Source organism: Apaloderma vittatum, unplaced genomic scaffold (assembly GCF_000703405.1).
Source record: "Apaloderma vittatum isolate BGI_N311 unplaced genomic scaffold, ASM70340v1 scaffold9896, whole genome shotgun sequence".
Taxonomy (NCBI): domain Eukaryota; kingdom Metazoa; phylum Chordata; class Aves; order Trogoniformes; family Trogonidae; genus Apaloderma; species Apaloderma vittatum.
The window spans coordinates 53,874-76,013 of NW_009721243.1; the positions used below are offsets into that span (position 1 = coordinate 53,874).

General features: G+C 41.5%; 1 protein-coding gene across 1 annotated transcript in view; it reads left to right on the top strand.

The window, feature by feature from the left end:
• LOC104275370 (centrosomal protein of 112 kDa-like) overlaps positions 1 to 22,140 on the top strand; it is a gene marked incomplete at its 5' end in the record, with an annotated part of 109,898 nt that overhangs the window by 53,408 nt on the left and 34,350 nt on the right. The window contains one exon of the mRNA XM_009871301.1: positions 14,486 to 14,575. Coding sequence (XP_009869603.1) covers positions 14,486 to 14,575 — 90 coding nt within the window. The remainder of the gene's footprint in view (positions 1 to 14,485; positions 14,576 to 22,140) is intronic.

Consider the following 22,140-nt stretch of genomic DNA (forward strand, 5'->3'; position numbering starts at 1 on the left):
GTGAGATGTAGCTGTTAGCCAAATTTTTTTTCCAGAACAAGATCGTTTTAATTGAATGTTATTATCAGCCAGTTCTTGTGGTTTGACATGGATTCAAAATGAAGCAGTTCATCCGCTTAAAAAATGCGTAGGCACTAGTGTAATAACCTCAGTGAGATTTTGGGTGCCTCCATTCTGAGAGAAATTGGTTTGACTTGCCCTTCGGTGGGAATTTGGTGTACTGTTGGCAGCCAAAATAGCACTGGGATCCAGAAACAGGAAAAACTCTATTCCTGTATCTCGTACTTGGCAGCTTTTCCCATTAAAATTGTAAACATTTTCAATTAGGCCCACTAGGAAACTGTCTCTATGTGTCCATATAGTATATGTGCATGTAAGGTGAAAAACCAGGTTGGTTTCATTGAAAATATATACTGTCCTCTGAGCATTTTGCACATGGATTCTTCACTTAATGTGCATACTCCATCTTGCATTAGAGGTTGGGATGCCTTCCCTAGGAGTGGTTTATTGCTGCCAATTCATACACCAGCTACACTGTGCTGATTCTCTTCATTGATGAACAGGATTGGATATAGTAAATATTTTATTTGTTCACCATTGAAAACCTGCATGAAAACAACTGGGGACTTGAGGCTGAAGCTTATAGGGAAGACTGGGAACCTCAGGCGTGATGCTTTTTCTTAAACTTTTCTGTGCAGGCATCAATAGTTTTGTATCTTTGGCCTCCTCTGAAAGCCTGAGGTCCTCTAGCAAGGAGACTCTTTTATGGACCAAAAAGAGTTCACCTGTTTTCTTCTTCAGGGGTCTGTCTATGACATTTTTTTTCAGGAAACTGAAGTAAGTGTTGCCTACAGGATAAAACTTAGGTCTACATGAGCATCTTGGCAATGTCCCCTTCAAAACTGCCAGATAAGAGGACTGGAAGAGCAGTAGAGCAGAGATTAGTCAAGCAAAACAAAAACTTTACTTCTCTGACACAACCACTTTTTAACTTCTTCTGTTACTAAAACTGTCACTGTTTATCTTTGGTTCAAGCTTTCACAGCACTGAAGTCAATAATTTCAATCATGTTAATGTGTTAATAATTATGAAGCCAAATCCTTTACACTGATGCATGTTCATGTATGAATCTAATGCCTGATACAACACAGTCATCTGCAGCAGTGGTTTAAGATAGCGGTTGGAACTGCCTTGACAAGCTTGGCCAACCAACCAGGAGCCCCAAAAGTTGTATTTCCAATGTTGAATATGTCTCCTGCATTTGGCACCTCCAGAGAAATACAGCCTCAGTGAAAACCCCAGATTGCCAGTTCTGAAGAATTCATTAAGATCTGCTGAAGTTCAAAGCAAAGGGGCCAGTTCCTCGCAGGTCAGGGCAGCTCTTTTAATGGTTCCTGCTTTGCCTCCAGCTGCAGCTCATCTCCAGAACCTGTTTATTTTTCTGCCAAGATTGTTGGCAGGTGAATAGAATCACATCGGATTGCCTCATGAGTATTTTTATGCTGGAAACCTATGCCCTGAATATGCCATTTTCCTGGCCCAGCATGGCATGAGATCATGGGTTTCAAACCTGTCTGTGTTTGGCCTTAGAAGACAAAACACGCGCTGCACCCTTCGCTTCCCTTTATGAGATCTGCTGTCAATCATAGCTCAGGTTTGCTTAGACCATGGCAGAGGAATAACGCTAGCTATGTGGGGAGGAAGGAGAACGTCACTCGATCATGGCCTAAAAACAAATCAGATCATTTGTGAAACAAAAATGAATGAATGCAAGTTCTTCTAGAGCCTCATCAGGAGAAAACAAACCAGTCCTTTTTCCTAGGAAATAATTAGTTAGGACATGTCAGCACCAAAGCGCTGTGGTTTAGGACAGCACAGCATGTGTGCTCTTGCCAAAGAAGCAGCAGTGCTAGTCCAGAATTCATCTGGTCCCTGAGAGTCACTGTCTCAGCAGTGCAACATTTTAATTTCAACAGAAGGTTGTAGTAGCTCTCTGTATCAGAACTGTTGAAAAGACGTTGATTCCTGATCTTCCTTTGTGTTTTCTACACGAGTGCTCAGGGACTGCCGGGCGTACCACCACCCATCTGGGGTGTCATGGTCCACCTTTGCCTTTTTATTCCTGTTGCCAGCCTGACTCCCTTCTCACCCAGCATCCACCCTTCCACCACCGGGATCTAATCCTGAGGAGACCCGGGAAGAGGATGTGCTTGCTCAGGGCGGGATGATGCCTGCAGGCGCTCTCCCTGCTGCTGCTGCTCGCTTCCAAGTTTGTTATGTAAGAGAGGGTGAAAGTACAAACGAGAGAAAACTAAACTTTAAAAGTGAGTTTGTTTGCTTACCGAGAAGCTTGGGAGTGGCAGAATGAAACTGTACAAATAAAAATTCAGGCTGTCAAATGCTAAATACCTACAGGAACACCTGCACAACTGGACCAAGCCAGAGCTCTGCAGGCAGCTTGAAGGAGAAATGTATGCCATGTAGGGTCTCTCTCTGCCTTCAGAAAAAAGCATTGCTTTTCTCAGTACAGCTATATTTAAATTCCTTATATTTTTGTTCATGATGTTAATGTAATTCCTACTCTCTACAGTTTTGCACTTGTAGCTCAGCAAGATAAAACAGTAATTACTGAAGCGTATGTAACAATTTGAATCGTATCAGTGGATTATAATTGTCTGCACACCTGGAAACACCTTTGACCACAGCTGTGCTCTAAGCTCTGAGGAGCAGCTCATACCTGACGTGTTGTTTTCTTTCTCCTACCAGAATATCACACCACTTCTACTTACATTTCTCTAAATGCCGACAGCAAGGAGGTCACAGGCAAAAGTGAAGTGATTGGTGGGCAAAGAATACAGTGAGATCTTTGTCATCACTGTGAATGTTTATATTTGCCTGAAGTGTTTACATGCTGCTTTTTCCTTTCTGCTATCCTCTAGCAGATCTCCCCCTGTCCTGAATCATGTGGAAATGTACATAGGCAAGTCAGATTTGGCATTGCCCTGGACTCATTTGCTAACACCTGTCTCTGATAATCCAGCCCTCGTGATGAATGTGAGAAGGCTGATGGGTGTCGCTCCTCCCTCTCTGAGTTGCTGTTTGCAAAACCTGCCTCGGTGGAGGACAAGCTTATCTGTGCTTCCTTATCAGATCCTGAAACTAGATCAAGATTTATTCAGCTTTAGCAATACTGGAATTCGTAGTTTTCACACTGCACCATATATTGCTTTTCTTGCAGTTTATGTCTCATTTGTGATGAGGAAAAGTTTCTGAGTGATCATAAAGGAGCTGGAAAGCTCTGCTCTTTGTGCTGCTCAGGTCTAATGAGAGACATTAGTGTGTAGCTGCACAAATGAGAAACCGGTGGCGCTTTAGAACTTGATCTGTTTTCTGTTATTTTTAATGCTTTTGCATTTAAAAAATGTCATCTGTAGAAGAATATTTAGAACTACTTACACATGAAAAAAGAAAGACAAAATGAAAGGAGCCTGTCTACCTTTTAGACGTGCCAAACAGGTCTGGCAGTCATTTGCTTCGCATTGGTCAAGGGTTCCTCAGCTGGTCAAGCTCTTGTAGCATTTTCTACCTGTGCAGAAACATTCCCACCAAATGCTTCTGTAACTGGAAGACACCAGTTGGGTTCCTTTTCTTGTTCAGAGCATTTTGGATGATGACTGAAATGTATTGTGCATATTGAGATTTGACATTTGTCATTCAAAGCCCTGAAAGTTCTGCAGAGGATAATGTGCAAAGATCGTTTGGTTTAGGGGGAAGTGACTGTGCTGGGTCAAGCTGGAGTCCATCTCTCTCCACCTCTGGGACGTGGTATCTGATATCAGATGCCCAGGAAAAAGTAGAACAAACTGGAGATTTAGGGACATTTCCTCTTTCAGTCAGGAAGATCTACTAGCTGTATTAGCACGGTCTTTCAGCCATCATTCAGCTCAAAACTGGGTCAAAAAAGAAAAACAAAAACCTCCATTGATATCAGATATGCTTTGTCACGACTGCCATAAGAGCTCTTGACGTTCCACGAAAACTATATCTGAGACGCAGCTTTGGCAAGTGTTTTTCCCCTTCTCATCCTCTTCCTAGTTTGCCTCTAGATAAATTACACCTCCCTGGGATGGTGAAGTTATCGGCGTCAAAAGATCAAACGCAGGGTGTTGGCTTCAAGTGCAGCCGAGCAGTTGCCTGTTGCCGTGATGCCCGGATCGGGGGTCTCTACCAGGGAATCCTCAATCTGGTCTTGCCAGGGCTGGCGTGGAGGACCACACGCCAAAACTGTCCAGTGTGCCTTGGTCCTCAGAGGTGCAACAAGTGTGGCCTGAACCTTTTAAACGATTGCTTTTATGGGAAGCACAGGCAATAAATTTAGACTAGGCAAATTCTTAATTTTTTTATTGATGATTCCAGTTCAGCAAAAAAGATTACACTGGAGCTAAAGAAATAAGGTGGTGGGTACTCCCAGTTATGTAGGAATTAGAGCAAAATGTTTTGAATAGAAAGCTAGCAGAAATATTTAAGTAGGTTGTGGAGCCTGACATTCTTTGCTATGTGTGTATATGTCTATCTATCTAAAATATTCTGTACTAGTATTCTAGAGCTCTAAAATGGAAGGAAAAACTTCTGAAGAAGCTGAAATAGATCTTAGCCATGTCTAATTGCAAAATAAAAAAATGTGAACTTAAAGGATTTTAGAAATGTTTAGAAACGTTGGCATTATGACAGCAAGTATCTCTGTCATAACGTCATATGATTAACCAGATCAGAAACATTCTGGGATGTTCTGATCAGTTATGTTAATGCGTCTTTTAAAAAGTATAAAGCCAATGCTCTCTAAAATAGATACTTGAGAAACAGTTTTCGTTTTCCTCAGGCTAGTGAGATTAGAGTTTCGTAATCTGTTTGACCAGCTGCAGAGGACGTTCTTTTTCATTTTTTCTTTTTAAGTAAATGAGCTTCATCTCAACATGATTAAAAAATGCTCCGTTTTCACACATACTTTTAAATAGGAGCGACTGCATTATCATGTCTTGTTGCAAATGTAATTGGGTTGGAGGTCATTCAAGACTTTAGATGGAAGAATTTCCAAATGTGCATCCCTGCCCTGTCAAGAATCATCTCAGTTTTGGCTTACAGACATAATTTTAGAAGGTTTTACTTTGCTGCCTCGTACGTCTTACGTGTGTTGAGTGTGCAGGTGCTGCTGAGTCAAGCTCCCTCTTGTTTAGTTCAAAAAGCAGTGGTTTGCCTTGTGAGTTAGTATTGTTGATTAAGGTTACTTTGAAAGGGATAAAGACATTATTAGATTTCTTTTTGTGTGTGTATAAGAGCATGTGCGTTATTTCATGTAGTGGGAGAATTCCAGCAGTATTGGGCGGTCTGGTAGTTCACTGCACGAAATAAATAGCTCTTTCGGTCATACTGGGAACCAGATTAGCCTCTTGATTAGCAATACCCGAGCCTTTTGTATTTACTTTTTAAAAGAACATTGCAAAATCAGAAGCTTTGTAAAGCCTGTTAGAAACATTTTATTTCCAAGTCTTCCTGTATCTGTGACAAGGAACGCGTTTTAAGGAGACCTTTGTAGAGCACCCGGCCTCTACTGGGACGTCGGCTCCGGCTCCAGGTGTAAAGTTTACGAACACTCACTTAAAGTGGCAGTTTGGTGATAAACTTCGTTGGGAATGAAGCCCCGGGCAGTGAGAAGATTGCCTTGTTCAGCAAGTGATTGATAAATATGCTTTATCGTGAGTCAGGCGTTCTCTAAATCATTGCAGGGGATTCTGCTCAAACCCCTGATGTTTGTTTTTTGCAGAGCTGTTGGTAAGAATACAGCGAGCAGCAAAACCAGATGTTTGACTAGTTAATTTGTATTCACAATAGCAGTTTTTCACTAGCACAGCATTTCCATTGACGCGACATTTGAGACATTCTTACGACACAGCATCAAAAATTCAAGAAGTTGTCTGAAAATGTTGGAGCTGACATCAGGTCTTCACAGGAAACCTGCTCTGAGAATGGCAGACTCCTTGCTGTTCCCTTTGATTGCAAAGTGTTTAATAAAAAGCAAATTAGGAAATGAAAATTGTCTTGTGGATCAATCAGGCGCAGCAGTTACGCCTGTTCAGCATTATCTGTCAGACATGAACCTGGTTGGGAATGTTTTATTTTGTATAATAGTCTCAAAATCAGACTGAAGGGCTGACTTAAAAAATACCTGATGTATTTTGTGTGTGCTCTGAGGCTGATAACAAACTCTGCAGTTCAAGTTTTAATAACTAGGGGGGAGCTAAGAAACTTCAAAAGGTTTGTGATAAATGTTTTTGACAATGCGTCAGCTGAACATTAGGCAGAATCTTGGTAAATCCTCTCATAAGTGGTTTAAAATGGAGTTTTGAACTTTTCCTTCGTAAGTGTGTGCTTAAGATGTCATGGTATCTCTGGGTTTAAAAGATTCATTTTATCTGGTTCGTGTGAGCTGTTGGTGTTTCTGTCTACACCTCTGAGAGTGAAAGGGGAAAGAAGTTCAGCAGTTTTCTCCTTTCGGCAACCTCGGCCCCTGCTCTTGACCGTGAAGCTTCTGGAGGCTGGGAAAAACAAAAAGCCAGTTTTAAAGCACGCCACTGAAATACTCTGGGTAAATTTATAGTAAATCTTCCAGGCTGACAAGCTTTCTGAATGACTTCATCGCGACAACCCTAAAATGTCGTGGTTATAGGCAAAGCCACGCTTGCACATGGCAACTGCTTGTTGGGTTTTGTGGTTCGTTAAGAAGAGCAGATGAAAGCAAGTTTATTACTGCTCTTTGAACCTTTCCTCCCTCCCCCTCCTCTATCACCTGAGCCGCTAAAAACAAAGCAAAACCATTTCATTCCTTGGTTCCCCCTGAAGCAAATACCTAACTTTACAATTTATACTGATGTTCTCTTTGAAATTTTTATCTTTGCAGGATTTGCCTTATGACATCCTTTGCGTTTCAAAAGAATTGAGTTATAGGGCCGTGCAGCAAAGTCCTGACTCAGCAAAATGCTTAGGCCCTTGCCTAATTTTAAGTCTACAAATAACTCTGCTGCTGCTGTCGAGATGTTTAAGGATATATGGCTAAAGATGGTCCTAAAACTTTGGTCAGCTCAACTAGATAGTTGCAAAGAATGCTGATAACACCAATAATTTATAGGAACAAAGCAGGGAAAATTATGCGCTCGGGGAATCTCCAAAAGACACCAGACCAGATGAAGTCTGATGTGAAAGTCTTAAGGGCCTGCTCAGGGACTAATGCTGATGATCCACTCAAGAGCCAAAGTATATAATATCCTGCCAATCAGCCTCTTGCCTGCGAATTGCAGAAAATGAAAATAGTGCAGCATTAGAGCCTACTGCCCTGCAAAAACGTTTGCATATATGTTTCTTTTTTGTTAAGTGACCTACTTTGAAAAATGTTCACTACTACTGGAGGGAGACTTGATTTTTGTTCCTAGAGTCAAATTATTCCCTTCCTTCCTGAACCCCTTCCTTTCTTCCCACAGTCCCTCGAGGGCAGAAATTGTTGTTACTTCACAACGGCATCTCCTGCCGGCAAATCTCAGCAGCAATGCACACCGGGGCAAAAAAGGAGCTGCCTGACTTGCGTGACCGGGCGAAGCCCACAACTCGGTTGGTTTTGCACGGTCTGCGCTCCCATTCTGCAATTTCAGCAAAGTGGGTCAGACTTCCCAGTGTGCCCAGTATACGGGAGTTCACCTTCTTCCAAGTGGGAGTTGATGAATTCTGTGTCTTTGGGAATTACCCCTTTTATCTGATTCCTGACCAAAGAAACCTTTTTTTTTTCCATAATGGACAACAGCCTTTTTCAGGAACGTGTTTAAAAAGGTATTACCCTTTTCGTTTTCGTACCATGTTGTAATTCATGTTCATTTTCCATGGAGTAGTATTTAGTGGCTAAAATTATATATTAGGCATGAAGATTCCCAGATGTGCCATTCTGTCATGGTCAGAGTGCAGATCAGTCTCTGAGGACTTCTCTTTTCTCCCTTGAGTAGCTCTCAGCAATTTCACCCAGGTAATGAAGTTGAACTGATGCTAAAAGGCTAGGAGGTCAGTGGAAGGAAAGTGTTAGATGTCAAATACTGCTTCAGGTGTTTTAATTTCTGTTCCTGAGGAACAAGAAAGCAGAAATTTTCTGCACAGTCATAGCAGTAATTGTAACGTTACCTGTAGGATGGAAGAATAATTTGTGTTATTAAACACCATAGCTATTTTCAGTATAAAATAATAGAGGGATTTTGTCTTCTGTTGCCGTAATGTTGGCCTCTGCATATAGGTTGTGGAAAACTTTGTTTGCAAAAACAAAGCTATTGTTTTAACAAAAACCACAGAAATTTTGCCTTTCATATTGAATCAGTAGCATAATGAGTAGTGGAGCAATAGTTCAACATCAAAGGAGACTTCTTGGATATATAGCGTGTTGCAACAACAGCGAAAAAGTTCCCACCAGAAAGGAATTTTGCCATATGTGAATGGCAAACATATGTATTGGGTTAAAACCATAAGATTTCCTTTGCTTTACACCAAAAACAAGAGAGAAGTGAAGTACAGAGGTTTTTCAAACAGCCGTGCGCTGGAATGCAGCACGGGCAGTGAGCAGCATCAGTGGCCAAAAGCTCTATGAAAACCCAAAAAGCGCTGAGGCTGCACCAACAATTTGGCTCAAACATCGGTATTTCACTTTTTAAAAACACACTTGTTTTGCTCCGACTCATGACTTTACATCGGTGATCTTCATAGATATATTTTCCTGATTTACTTGCAGTAGTAGTAAACCCAGATAAATTTTCTTATCTCCATCAAATATTGTAACAAAAATAATGATTCCTTTAAAAATTCTGATATTTTGGTGGGATACTTGGCCTGCTTTCTTTGAATAAGAGTTTCGTTTGACTCTGTAAATTGTGAGACGACTTAGTGTAGAGGAGAAGTTCTTGCCCAGACATCCCATACTTACAGCTTCATGGAGATACTCGAGATTGTTCCTATGACAAAATTTTAAAGCAGTTCTATATATATTTGTAGGACAAGATTTGCTCTGATTATTGTTAACATTCACATGGAATTTCTTTAGAGTTCCAGAGCTAGATTTTCTTCTCATGGGCAGGGAGAGAAGAACACATCAAGGGATGTAATTTGAATTTAGAAGGCACTTAAAGAGGAGCCTGTATTCAGAATTATTGTTGGCACATGTTTTGAGGATGTGAAGTGGAAGCCTTCTTCTGTGGGCATTAGTAAGGAGATAATTAAAACTACAGTAGGTAATTAGGGTAGCCTTTATTACTGCATCTTTCATTAACTAATTATATTAATTTGGTAACATTTGAAAAATTCTTTGAAGATTAAAAATGCTAACAATTACTACCTTTAGCTGTAGTATGACTCTGCGCTGGTCATAAATATTGAGGTCTTTACTTGATACAGATGCACATCGGGGTGCGCAGAGTTGCTGGTACGACTGATAAGAATTACATCAAAACACAATTCTGCTGTTACCTGGCAAAATCTGAGCAGGATGAGCAGTGACTTTCCTGCTGGCCCTTTTTGTTCCGAAATGCAAATACATTTGTATTTAACATTTTTCAGAAGATATTCCTTTCTTTGTAAGCGTCGTTTATTCAACCCTCGGTACCAGAGAGAGAAATTGGTGCGATCCCAGACTTGCCGTTAATGTGACGGGAGCAGGAACCAAGCCCTGTCTACTCTCAGGAACCCTCCAAAAAAAAGGAAATTATTTCAGGTTGAAGAAGCAAAACATCGCACTTTTGTAAATGGGGTATTTCACAGCAGTAATCAATATCAAGTAATTAAAGATAATAATGACTTCCGTTCATGTAATTCTTCCAGAGATGAATTTTCTTTCAGGTTATCCAACGCTTTTTTAAAAAAATATCCTGTGGTTAAAGGATAATCAAATCAGTTTTCATATATTAAAGACTAAATCCTTCATATATTCCCATTTCAGACTTTTTCATGTGATTCTTAGAACTCATTCTCTTACCAGCTTTTAGTTGATTTAGATTAAGCCCTGTAACTAATGCCAAAAATTTATTCCTGCCTTGAAAAGGGATTTTGTAATACTGGCATCGTACCTTTTTGTCTCTCTATGGCTCCTTGTCAAAACTCTGCGCTTTACAAGTTGGGTCTTTTTTATATTTTTTTTTTTAAAAACCTCTTTCGCAGCCTCAGTCTGGCACCCTGAAGTCAGGCTGAACTTCTCCGGTCTTGTGCATGAGCTCAGGATCTCTGTGAGCTGCACCGACCAAACCCCACCTCAGCGTTGGGTCTGAAGTAAAACTTCATGTAGCATTTTACTGGTGATAATCAAGCCGCATTAGAATAATAGGGGGGAAAAAAAATAGAAAAAAAACTAGCGCCTACCCAGAAATGCAGCTCAGATGTTCTTTTTCTCATTTCCTATCAGCCAGTAGCCGAGCGCTTCGTGTGTCGCAGGGACAGCGATGGACTCATCCACCAGCTCCCCTTGAGCTCCCCAAACCTGACCGCAGGATTTCGGCGCCGTGTTCGCAAAGCTGCTGCTCTTCTCTTCCGTCTGTCTCGCGTCTCTCAATGTTGTATGCGACCAAAACATTTACAATATGATTTTATTTTAGGATCCTTTCCGTTTTTGTAAATAAATCAAATGAATGTTCCTTTTATACAGCTGTAATTCACCCACATTGTTGCAGCAGAGCTTATTATCTCATTTACATTTTTAAGTGCTTTTCAAAGTGTAGGATATCTGGGCTGGAAAGCAAAACATTTCGTTTCTTTGTTCTCAGGCCAACACAAAGCACTTCCAAGGTCAGGTATGGTGTAGACTTTCAACAGCAAACATGTTTACATGGCATTTGAAAGCCGGTTTAACTGAAAAAAAAAAATACTGTCTTTATAACAGTGATGTAAGTCAACTTTGCAAAGCTGACAGACCGGGATTAATTCTGTACCTGGAAAAATTTAACTAAATAAGTTAGTCTTTGTTTTCCGTTCAGAAAAAAAAGCGCCTCTGACACCTGAAAAGTGACCTGTTGTTTAATTTTTATCTCTTTTTCTTCACCTCAGCAGTTACTAAACCTAAGCTCTGTTACTCTTCACACAAAATCTGACACTTCGAAGCTGTACAATGAAAACTGCATTTCTAAAGGAAACAAACCCCATTGTTTAATTTTACAAAAGAGGTGGTCGGTGGTGTACCTGGGTAAGTCGTCTGCTGTTTTTAGGGGTATTCTATGTGACAAAAGCTTCTCTGTCAGATACAGAAAAAGATTTGAGGGAGCTGGGTATCTTCAGAAACAGCTCTCAGTGTTCAGGCTCTGGCCACTGCATATGAAGCTTTTAGACAACAGGGAGAATTTTCAGTGTGATCTTCAAAAGAGTGCATTATTCATGATATCCATTGGGATTCCTCCTAGAAAATTAAAATCACGGGCAACAAACTTGCTTACTTCTAATTACTATTTTCAGAGCTGATTATATGCAGGTATCTACAGCAACCGCACGATTTTGATGTTACTTTTGGGGTTTGGGCACGGCTTTGATTAAATACGGATCTTTTGGTTTTGTTTTTTTGCCCGTGTGCTGATAAGAAAGCTGAAGTACCCAAATGAGCCTTAAATACTCATGGAATATCCTTTATACACAAACCTGGATTCTACGAATTGAGCCGGAGGAGAGCTGGTATGCAACACACTAGTCCAAAAGTAGTCAGGTTAGAGGTATTTGTGCTTGATCAGATGAGTTAGGCGCTTTTTTTTTTTTTTCCCGTGCCATCCCAGTAGAAAACATACCTACAGCCAGTTAGGATGTGATTGGAAAAGTCTGTAAACTCACACAGTGTGCTCTGCTTTGGACAATTGGTGAATGGATAAATAGAAGACTTGATAGTTTACTGTGCTTACATGCTGTATTAAAAATACCTAATTTCTAAACTGTACTCATTTAAGACGTCGTCTACTCTCATAGAAACCAAATACGTGTGCTCCACGCTGGCAAACACGATCTAGAGTAGGTGGGCCTAACAAAGACTGCGTTATCTGAATTTCCCAAATGAAATTATTTTAAGATGCATTGCAAAGCCTCAGATTTAAAGGAACCTCTTGTTTTATCCTCTGCAAAATACATTCATCTCTTGTAAATAAGAGAAGTAAAAATGGAGAAATTAAGGAAGGAAACAGCAGTGCACCAGTTCTCTCCTTTGCCACCACACAGCTGCTGTCTTTACCAGGAATAGTTTGAAAGCCTGTTTTGTGGTCAGTACTTGCAGATTTGTGTGATGGAGTGTGACAGAAATCTGTGTGCTGAAGCAAATATATATATATACACACAAACACATTCACATGTATGTGTGCTATCTCTTGATACCTCTCTCCTTATTTTTCACCATGCCAAGCTCTTTGGGCTACATAAGCTGATCCCGTGGAAATAGCAGGAGAGGACAGGTCAGACTTTGTGGTTTATCCAGAACGTGCTCTGTGGTTGTTCCTGAGAGCCGTGCTCTGCTGGCTGTGTCTGGACACTTTGGAGTTAGGGCAGGACTTGTGTGAGATCGGTTGGGTCTGGGGTGATCTGTCTGATACAAGGAACTGCTCCGTTTTATATTGTAATTTTTATTCAAAGTACGCTTGTTCGTGTTTTATCTTGAAAAATTAGACGCACAAAAAGAAAACAAAAAGCCTGCGATTCACACATATATTTCATTATATTAATGCAAATTCCCAGTACTGCAAGACTTGTTGACTATTGAAGACTGGTTATATATTCAAAGCCTGGATTTCAACATTTCTCAGAAGCGGTGATAGCAGAAAAGTCCCTGGGCAGATTTGAAGTTCATGCTTGGGTCTGGTTTAATTTTTTGGCTTCGAAACATGTAATACTCTTATAGCTATAAGACTTTAAAGTTAGTGCCTGGCATCACTTCAAAACAATGTGCAAGACCTATCATAAGTAGTTCTCTTATCTTATCTCAATAGCAATTTTATCCTGTAAATGATTTGAGAGTACAGTATTTCAGGGCTGTGGAAATAGAGCAAGGGTGGGTTTTTTCAGTTAAATCTTTGCACCGTGAGTACTTTTAATGATCCTGGTTTATGTAGGGGTATTCTGCTTGGAGAAAGTGAGTGTTAACTATGTCACGCATTCTGCAAAGAATTTTGTGATTCTCTGAAGAGTCCCTGGACTTGTTGGTCTCTCCCTTGCAGGGCAGGAAGGTGTCTGTGCAGCTCAGCTTTTTAGAAAACAGCACTGGGAGCACCTTCGGTGGCACTTAGACCTTGCCAGGTCCAGCCCTGCCTCTGCACCACGCTCTGCAGCCGATGGGTAGCAATGCCCTGATTTCCTGGCGTACAAAAGATAACTCAAAATATTCCCTTGCTGCTGCCACGGCCGCCTCTGTGTCGATGTCAATCTAACATCCACATTGTGCACTTTGCCTCAAGTCAGCACTTGCAGTTAACAATGCCTTCATTCAAGCTGACAACATAACTAAGCTTTTAGTAAATGTGTAAGTAAATGTTAAGTGTGTATTCAAACATTCAACAATGGCTAGGAAACTAAACAAGAAAAATCTTTGAAACTTTGTATTGTTTGTTTGGTGTATATCTGTTAGAAATAGCATAGACTATCATTTCCTTGGGGCATGACTGTTCTTTTGTTAAGCATGTAACAAAAAGATCAAGGCTCTGAGGGACTGCCATAATAAAAATAAATATATAAGAAGAACAAAATAAATTTGTCAATCCATTTTATGAGCTTGGTTTAGAAGTGAGCATTTCTGAACTAAATAAAGACTGGATAGTTGTGGTAAAGTGACATGATCATAATATTTCTTTTATTTGTTGCCATTTATACTTCATTTGTAGATCACATGCTCAGCTTTACTATGGGCCGGGAGGGTAGCTCCTCATCTCGGTGAGCATCCTATTTCTGTAAGATGGAATACATTTTCACTGCAAATTCCAAACATGGTTTGCCAGAGAGAGGATTATTCTTCTGGCTTAAAGGAAAAGTTATCGGTACACTGCAAAAGTGCTCCTCGGAAGCACAGGTTGTGCGAAGAAGATGACCGCAAAAATCCGAGACGTTTGCAATCGCAAATGCAGTTGTTGCAATTGCAACGTTACCAGATCCCTCTCAATCTTTGAGGATTTTCATTACATTTTTTAGCGTTAATACCTGTAGCTTATCTTAAGATAGAGCTACTGAGATTTAACTAATGCTGTTCCGTCCGTGGTGCTGCCTGTGCAGAACAGCGTTTCTCAGCAAGGGCGGCCGGGCTGGCTCTGTCACGTCTTCGCCGGTCCGGCTGAATGCAGCTGCAGCTGAGGAGCTGCACAGCTACTGCGCTGTTTCCTTAATCAGCTCTTTGAAAGACATTACCTGTGAGCTTTTCTGCCTTCTGTTTCTCACGTGTGTTTTGCATCCGTTGGTATCGTTTCAGGCCTTACAGGATGAAGTGGAAAGCTACCGCCTTCAGGCGCGGGCTGCCGAGAAGAAGCTGCACCGCAGGGAGCTGGAGACCCAGGAGCAGGTACCGGGTGCTGTCCTCCGTCCTCCTCCCTTGGGCAAAGAGGTTTAATGTTTAAAAATAATACCTTGCTTCAAAGCAAAAGCACATACTTCCCTGCAAAATTTTCAGCTTGCTTTCTTTTCTGTGTTTTTGGTAATAAAAGAGAATTAGACTGTCTGAACCCTACAGGCAAATACTTATCTCATGCTCTCTATTTCAAGTTGGTATTTCAGCTATTTTAGCTGTTAAATGATGCATTCATTTTGAACCGACTATACTGTTTTAGTAGAGGTTTCTGAGACTATTCTAACCTGTTGTTCAGTGACTTGTATGAAGAGAATTATAATTGGACAGTAACTGATCCAAACCAAGCTCCGGGACTATCCTGTCCACACGAAATGAATGAAGGGCTGGCTCAGCTGCTAATGTCCAGTGCTCACAGAACAAATCTGTTATTTTAATGACACTGCACCATCCAGCTTAGAGCTTTTCCTGCCAGGTGGTAATAGGTTAGCAGATTTATGGTAACACTCATCTCTGAGGTTGTCAACAGCCTTGGCTCCACCGTTCATCCGTTGGGACTTTCTGAAGAAGCTGGAGCCGTTGAGGATGTTTTGGTTTAGGTGGCTTTGGTTTGTTTTGCAGACAAACATTTTGGACATTGTTAGTGTGTCTTCTCTGTGACTGTTTAATCCATTAGTTACGCTTATCTCTCCAGAAGAAAAATGCAAAAATGACAGCTCTGGCATATTTGCAGTTATGTCTTGGCCAGGCTACCTGTAAACATGTTCATCGACTATTAACAGTAATTGACGACTCGTCGGCCGATCGGGGCATTGAAATATGTAAGGAAGTAACTTAGAACTTGCTTTCTGGTTCTACCAATATTGTCTGACTCGGAATTGCGTAAAACATCAAAATTTGCGCTGGCGCTATTACAAAGGCCACTTTACTGAGCTTTTACTTGTCTATAAACAAGGAGGAGAGAGGGTTAAACAGCTTCTGTTTTTCATTAAAAGGAAAAATCCTGTGTTTTGATTCTATAACAACAACAAACAAATGAATGAGACATGAAGAAAACATTTTGTTGTGCTTTTAATTAAAAATAAAAAGCTGTTTCTCGTTATGGCTAGTTGGGTGGTATCTTAGTGCTCCATGTTTGTCTTTTTTTCAGTGCAATGTCCTTATAACTCTTCAGTCTCTAAGACTGACTGACATCCACGAAGCTTAACTCTTTTGTGGCAGTACCCTTCTGGTGATCACACCGAGTTAACCTTTCTTTATTGTAATTATGCAGAGAGACATGGGGAGGAGGTTTGTTAGCAGGACTCTGATGACAAGCCCTGAGCTCTCTGGGGGCGAGTGTGGCGCTGCAGTTGAAGATGAGCCGTTGTTTTTATGGAGCTTTTTCATTCAAATACTTCAAGTTCTTGTATGAACTTCTATTTACTTTTTTGATCCTCTTTCCAGTGTGAGTAGATACGGTCGCGTTGTGTCTGTGTGGTTTCCTCAGTGATGCAGTACGGCAAAGTTATCTGAATGATGAATTCCAATCCAGGTGAACGTTTGTCAGAAGTGTCTGGGAACTTCTTCCACTTTGACTAACCTAAATAATTTTGTCTTTTCCGTAAAGGTTGTCCTGTCTCTGCTCAGCATCGTTTTCTAGGACAATGGTCTGTGTGTTCAACAATGCTACACTTCCAGATTGGAACTCAGATCTTTGTCTCGGAACTCTCTCACCTTTCTTCATGTCAACATGCTGGATGTTTCCTTCAAAAATTAGATGTCCAGCTTCTTGACACTTACGTAATTGTATTCACAGAAGGAAGCAAACTAACAGTAGATAAAGTGTTACTCTTTATAAGTAACTATATATAAAGGTTTGTTGACAGTAGAGCAGTCTTGGCAGGTTCTGAGGGCATTTGGTGGTGTCCAAACCTTTTCCACACAAGGCGATGCTGAAGCTTCTTGTATCACAGTATTATGTAACTCTGGGAAGTGGTTTCCCGTCAACTAATCCCATTCAGGTTGTGTTCCTGTATCGTATGTTCTTGTGGTGTAGCACTTGTTTGTCCCTGATATGTGCCTAGATCTACCGTAAGACAAGATTTCTGATAGAAAGGCCTTCCGTTCTACTAAAAATGTTTCTTTCTTGAGTCGTATGGCTTCGTGCACTTGTCAGTCATAGCGAAAAAATCTGGATTTTTCATACAGCAGGCTTCACATCCTGTGAATGTGTGATTAAAAGTGATGCACACCATTGAGTGCTTAAACATGTACCTCAATGAATCTGAGAATTTAAGCATGTGCATCAAGTTCTGCTGAATTATGCACTACCTGCATAAAAGTTAATGGTAATGATCTTTCTTTATTACCTAGATCTCTGTAGAACATCTCATTTCAAATTCCTTTTTGTAAGAGTAATCACCCCAACTCAGTATACTAAAAAGCTCCAAGAATCTCTTTGGAGAGAATTTTTTCAGGAGAAAACCTTGTTCTTTTCATTCCTTGTTCTAATGTTCTTAGCTATAGGGATGGATTGAGTTGGATGTAAAATTTCTAACTGGGGATGAGGGAAAAAAGTTCATCGTGTTTGCAAAGAACTGAAATGTCAACACTGTAGATACTCAAACCATAGGAATACTCCTCCAAGCAGCCAAGTCAGAAATAGTGTCTTAAAGGAGAGGGATTCTCTGAAGACAGAAAATCAGTTATGTTAAATTCGTGAATATTACTGAGCAAATGAAGGAGAATACAAATGTAGATTTCCAGCCCTCTAATTTCTTTTTTCTCAAATAGAGGAGAAAGGAGTTATCTGAATGAGGATGCTCTAGAAGTATTTAGAATAAAATGGAAGAGCTTAGTTTTTTAAGTGGTTTTCACTCATGTTCAAATGAAAACAGGAGTGATAATTGTAAAAGAGCTACGATTCAAAAGCATTCAGCGAGTTTTCACTCTTAGTGTTTGTTATTCTGACTTGCTCAATTTTTTATGACTGCTGGATATTTACCACATTCAGCCTAACTTACTGTTTCCATGCCAACTAAACATATTTGTTCTCAGATGAACGCTGTGATGCATCATTCGGAAATTTTAGTTGCTGTGTAGCGCAGAGAACATCTAACATTTGCCACACCTTCGCCTCGATGGGAATAGTGCTGCTGCCTGCAGGTTTGCGGAGCTGTGAGTAAAGAATCAGTAAGATAGAGATGAGCAATGGTCCCAAATAATTCTCAACAAAACAATGACTGGTAGAGTTTAGTAATATTAATATATCCCTTTAGTTTAGGGCTTTTGGTCCGTAATTCTTTTCAGACTGATCTTTCCAGGTATCATGGAGTTTTAAATGCGATCAGATAAATTCACAGAAAATCTTTGCTCTCACTTCCGTCATCCTGCCCTGCTGTGTGTGCTCTGGAAAAACCACATGGAAGCAGCAGAGTTTTCTCCGTCTGGATCGCCCAGATTGTGACAACGGGACGTTTAGCTCATTAGAGAACTTGTTAGATAAGTGTGAGAGGCAGGCAGTGCTTCTGGGGGCCTTGCCTTGAATTCCCAGACTTTCTCAGAGGGTTACCTTTGTCAGGACGTGTTAGAGTCATCTGAAACCAGGCTAGAAAGCTTAGGATAGATATTTAAAAATAGAAAAGCTTTGCTTTGTGGCCAACCATGGGTGCGGAGGACTTGGGCAGCCTTTGCCTGCAGCCAGTGAGCCCGTTGGAAACTGAGGAAGGGAGAGCACACACGGAGGAGGCGGTGATGAAATTCTGCCGTGTGCTCCGGTTGTTTCAACCCATGCTGCTGAAATGCTTCCAGAATTCTCCCCCAGAGACTGTGGGAGCAGAAATGGGAAGCTTAGTTTAGATTTGAATGATCTTAACCACAGAAGTGGTTCGGGGGAAGCAGCCCTCGCCCTGGCACTGCCCCTCGGGCGGGCAGCGCTCCTCTCGTGTGATGGGGAAGAGAGCAAATGTCCCCAAAATCTCTCCACTGTGACTTTCAAGAACAGCAACACCAAATATTGTCACATTAGAATAGTTCCTGCAGTTCTGCCAGGCTGAGGAGTGTCCTTCTCCTGTCCGTCCGTTGCTCTGCCGACATCCCAGGCACTGGGGCTAAGAGGGAGCCACATACTTCAGCTGTTTTCCTCCCACAAAGCATCTCGTATCTGTATATAGACTGTGAAAAATGTGGGAGGCCACCAGGATGACGGAGCTCTCCACGGGATGGCACCTGAGAATCTGCTGCTTTGATGCCTGCAGACAGCACAATGGAAGATTTCTTTTCTAACTGCTTATGGTGAACAAATTTTAAGTTTAAAACATTTTTATTGGAAAGCAGATATTGGCGAGCCACATACAAGCAACGAAGGATCTAATGTAAGCGAGAATGCGCTGGCCAGGCTGTTTAGCGTACACAGACCAAGGCATCCATCATCCGTTTCTTAGTGGGTTGTTGTCTTTTCAGACTTCCCGACAGGCTGGTGGGGTAGAATCAGAGTCATTTTGGTTATATCTCTGTAAGAGATATTTCACGGCTATAGGTGCCCCTACAGCTGTATGGCAGTGTTGGCAAAGGCACCAGAAAATGACCACTGACGTTATTTGGAACCCAGTTCCACTACGTTTACATTGATTAGTGTCTACCATACATACAATTCCGTTGATATGTTCTTCAATCACTTTCATACAAAAACGCTCCCCAACTTTTCCTTAAGACCAGGATTATTAGAATAAACCGTGAACTTGCATTTGATGCATTTTATATTTTGCATAGCTTTTTCTCTAATGGCCTATTCTGAAAAGAATGCAGAACTAAATCAAATGTAGTAAATTATACTGTACGGCATGAAGTTTCAGATTAGCAGAAGGAGATAGAAGCCGAGATTCAAGCACTGAAAAACAGATTTGCAGGTGGGATTTGAAAGGAGCTGGAAATCAATGGAGTTGAAAGTTTCTGGGAGCTCCATATGGCAGGAACTGTGGGAGAGAAGTCTCTCACCAACTGTGCAACTGTCAAAGGGAAAAGAGGTAGATGATGATGATGATGATGATGATGTACGTGTGGAAGTCAGTGATCAAATGTTAGCTTTGCTAATCAGACACAACTGGAAAACACACAAATATATACCCACTTTATAGAACAGAAGGAATTATTAGAATGAAATGGCCAGCTGGAGAAAGACAGTAAAACAGGAACCACAGAACAAATAGTTAAAAGGAAAAAGAGAATTTTTACCAAAAAAAAGAATAGAGCATATGCCAGCATGCGGGAATTAGAGAGTATTTTAAAATGTCAGTTTTCTAGCTCTTCGTCTTAAATAGCAGTGAATGAGAAAGAGAGCTTTCTTTTAAGAGAGCAGCACATCATTTTAGAGCGTCTGTGGTTTGCTTGCATAATAACAATTAAGAGAATTTTGTTCTTTAAGAAGTGTTTAAAGTAGGACTACAAGGGACAATGATGCTGGTATTTAATGCAGGGAAGGTAAAAAAAAAAGAAAAAAAAAAGAAAGAAAAGGGAGTGCATGGAGGATGCAGTTGGATGACAGAAGAGCAGAGACACCTTATCTCCCGTGCGGGCTCTCAGCGACGCATGCTGTCAGTGAACTGACCCATCCGTGTTTTCGAGGTGATGTGGTGTCTGGATGGAGCTAAAAAGGACTGAGAAGGGCCAGCTTTATGCTGATCTTCAGCATCATTTAAATTCGAAGGTATTTTTTTGTTTGCAATTTTGCCATCCCTCAGAATTCCCTGCAGGAGGTGCAGCCGGGGCCGTCGCCTGCGCTGCCCGTCCTCACCCAGAGCAGAGCAGACTCCGACCAGCCACGAGGCTTCGTAAACTCGGCAGCTTGTGTTCCCATCAAGATGCTACTTTCTTGTTCTTGAAAGGGGAGAAATGGTGATAATAAAAGTAGCTTCTGGTTATTATCTGCAAAGATTTGCTTGTTCACACACTGGGTGTGAAAACACTGAGCCCAATCCCGCCTGCTGCCGAGCTCTGTCAGCGCTTGGCCGCACCCGAGCACTCGGCACCTCCACGGACCTGGCGCTGAAACCTTGACTCGCCGAACCACCCCGGGGATGGAAAGGGTTATGGAGAAGGTAACATGTGCTGGAATGTAAAACCGAAATCCATAAATGCATTCCAGTGGTGATGTCGAAGATGCTTAGAGCTTTATTTCAGACCTAATTATCTTGATAGCGTGTTAGGCATCGACAGAAATGAGCACCATGTGTTTTCAGCTGGCTGCTGCCTGCGTTGGCTCGGGCTTGTTCCTCCAGGTCCTGAGCATGAGCCCTCTCCGGGTCCCCTTTGCACCGCAGAGGGAAGGACCCTCCTGGTGCAGAACCACCTTGCCAGCCGGTGGAGGGACAGTGTTGACAAGAGCTGGAGGACAAAGATGGCATCTGCCGTGAGTCGTGTGGAAGGAGAGGAAAAGAAGTCGGGATCCTCCAAATCCCAGCTGCAACAATAGCTGAGCCCTGGAGAGGGGGAGGCTGAGAGAACAGCGCGAATTTTCTAGCCACAACATTCCTGGTTGTTCTGTGGTGTTGACAGTGAAAGCTTTTATTCCTCTCCAACTCGTGTAATCCCAAGAATGCTGTTCTTGCCATATGCAGCCCACTGGTGTTTTGGGTTTTTTATAAAAAAGCAAGCTTTGCCTGTCTTCCCTTCCTTTGCAGCTCTGAATTCTATAGACTCGGATTGCTTAACTACAAACAGAGGATTTTCCAGGTGGGACATCTTGGTTAAGAAAAGATAGATATCAAAATACAAGCTACTGAAGTAATAAAGCTTCTTGGATGCAGGTTGGGGGAAAAAAAGAAAGAAAAGTGAAATGACTTTGAGCAGAAAGCTCAGAGCGCAGCGAGCAGCTCAGCATAACTAGAGGTCCCCACAGGTTTGTGAAACAGCAAGGCAGAATTGTTTTGGACGCTCGGATGGGGTTCTAGCTAAAGACAGAAAGACAAAGAGGACAGCTACGCCACCAATTTATGTTTTATTGAAACTGTTAGAAGAGAGGAGGGTCTCCAGCAGTATTTTCTCAGAGGAGAGCAACGTGGTGTTCATTTGACAAAATAACTTGCGCAGCTGATCTTGCTCAGTTACTGGTTTCAGCTGAGCCCAGCTCATGCCATTTGTAGCGTTCATTGCTTTTCTTAAGGACTCGAGAACATTTGTATCAAATAGCGCTCTGTTTCTCTAAATCTGGAAGAACCATATTTCAATGGACGTTGCACAGTAAGAATAGCAATTCCCACTGCCTGAAATAAGAGAGGACGTGGCCTAAATAGCAGCGGATATTTATCTGATTGTATTGTGAACTGACAAATGTTCAGACCTTGTTCTTCACTGTAAAAATGGATACAGCATTTGAGTCTTCATTAGGAAAAATTGTTTTGGAAGATTTGGGGCTCCAACTGAACGTTTTCTTACAACGGAAAGCAGAGAGATCTGAAATTTAAGGGAATTTCAGAATTTGGCAGATTCGGTTGCTCGGTGGCAGGCGTTGCCCAGTGGCCCCAAGGGAAGCAGAGCTGCGCTCACCTGCAGTCTTAAGAGTGCTGAGAAGCCGGGGAGGAATC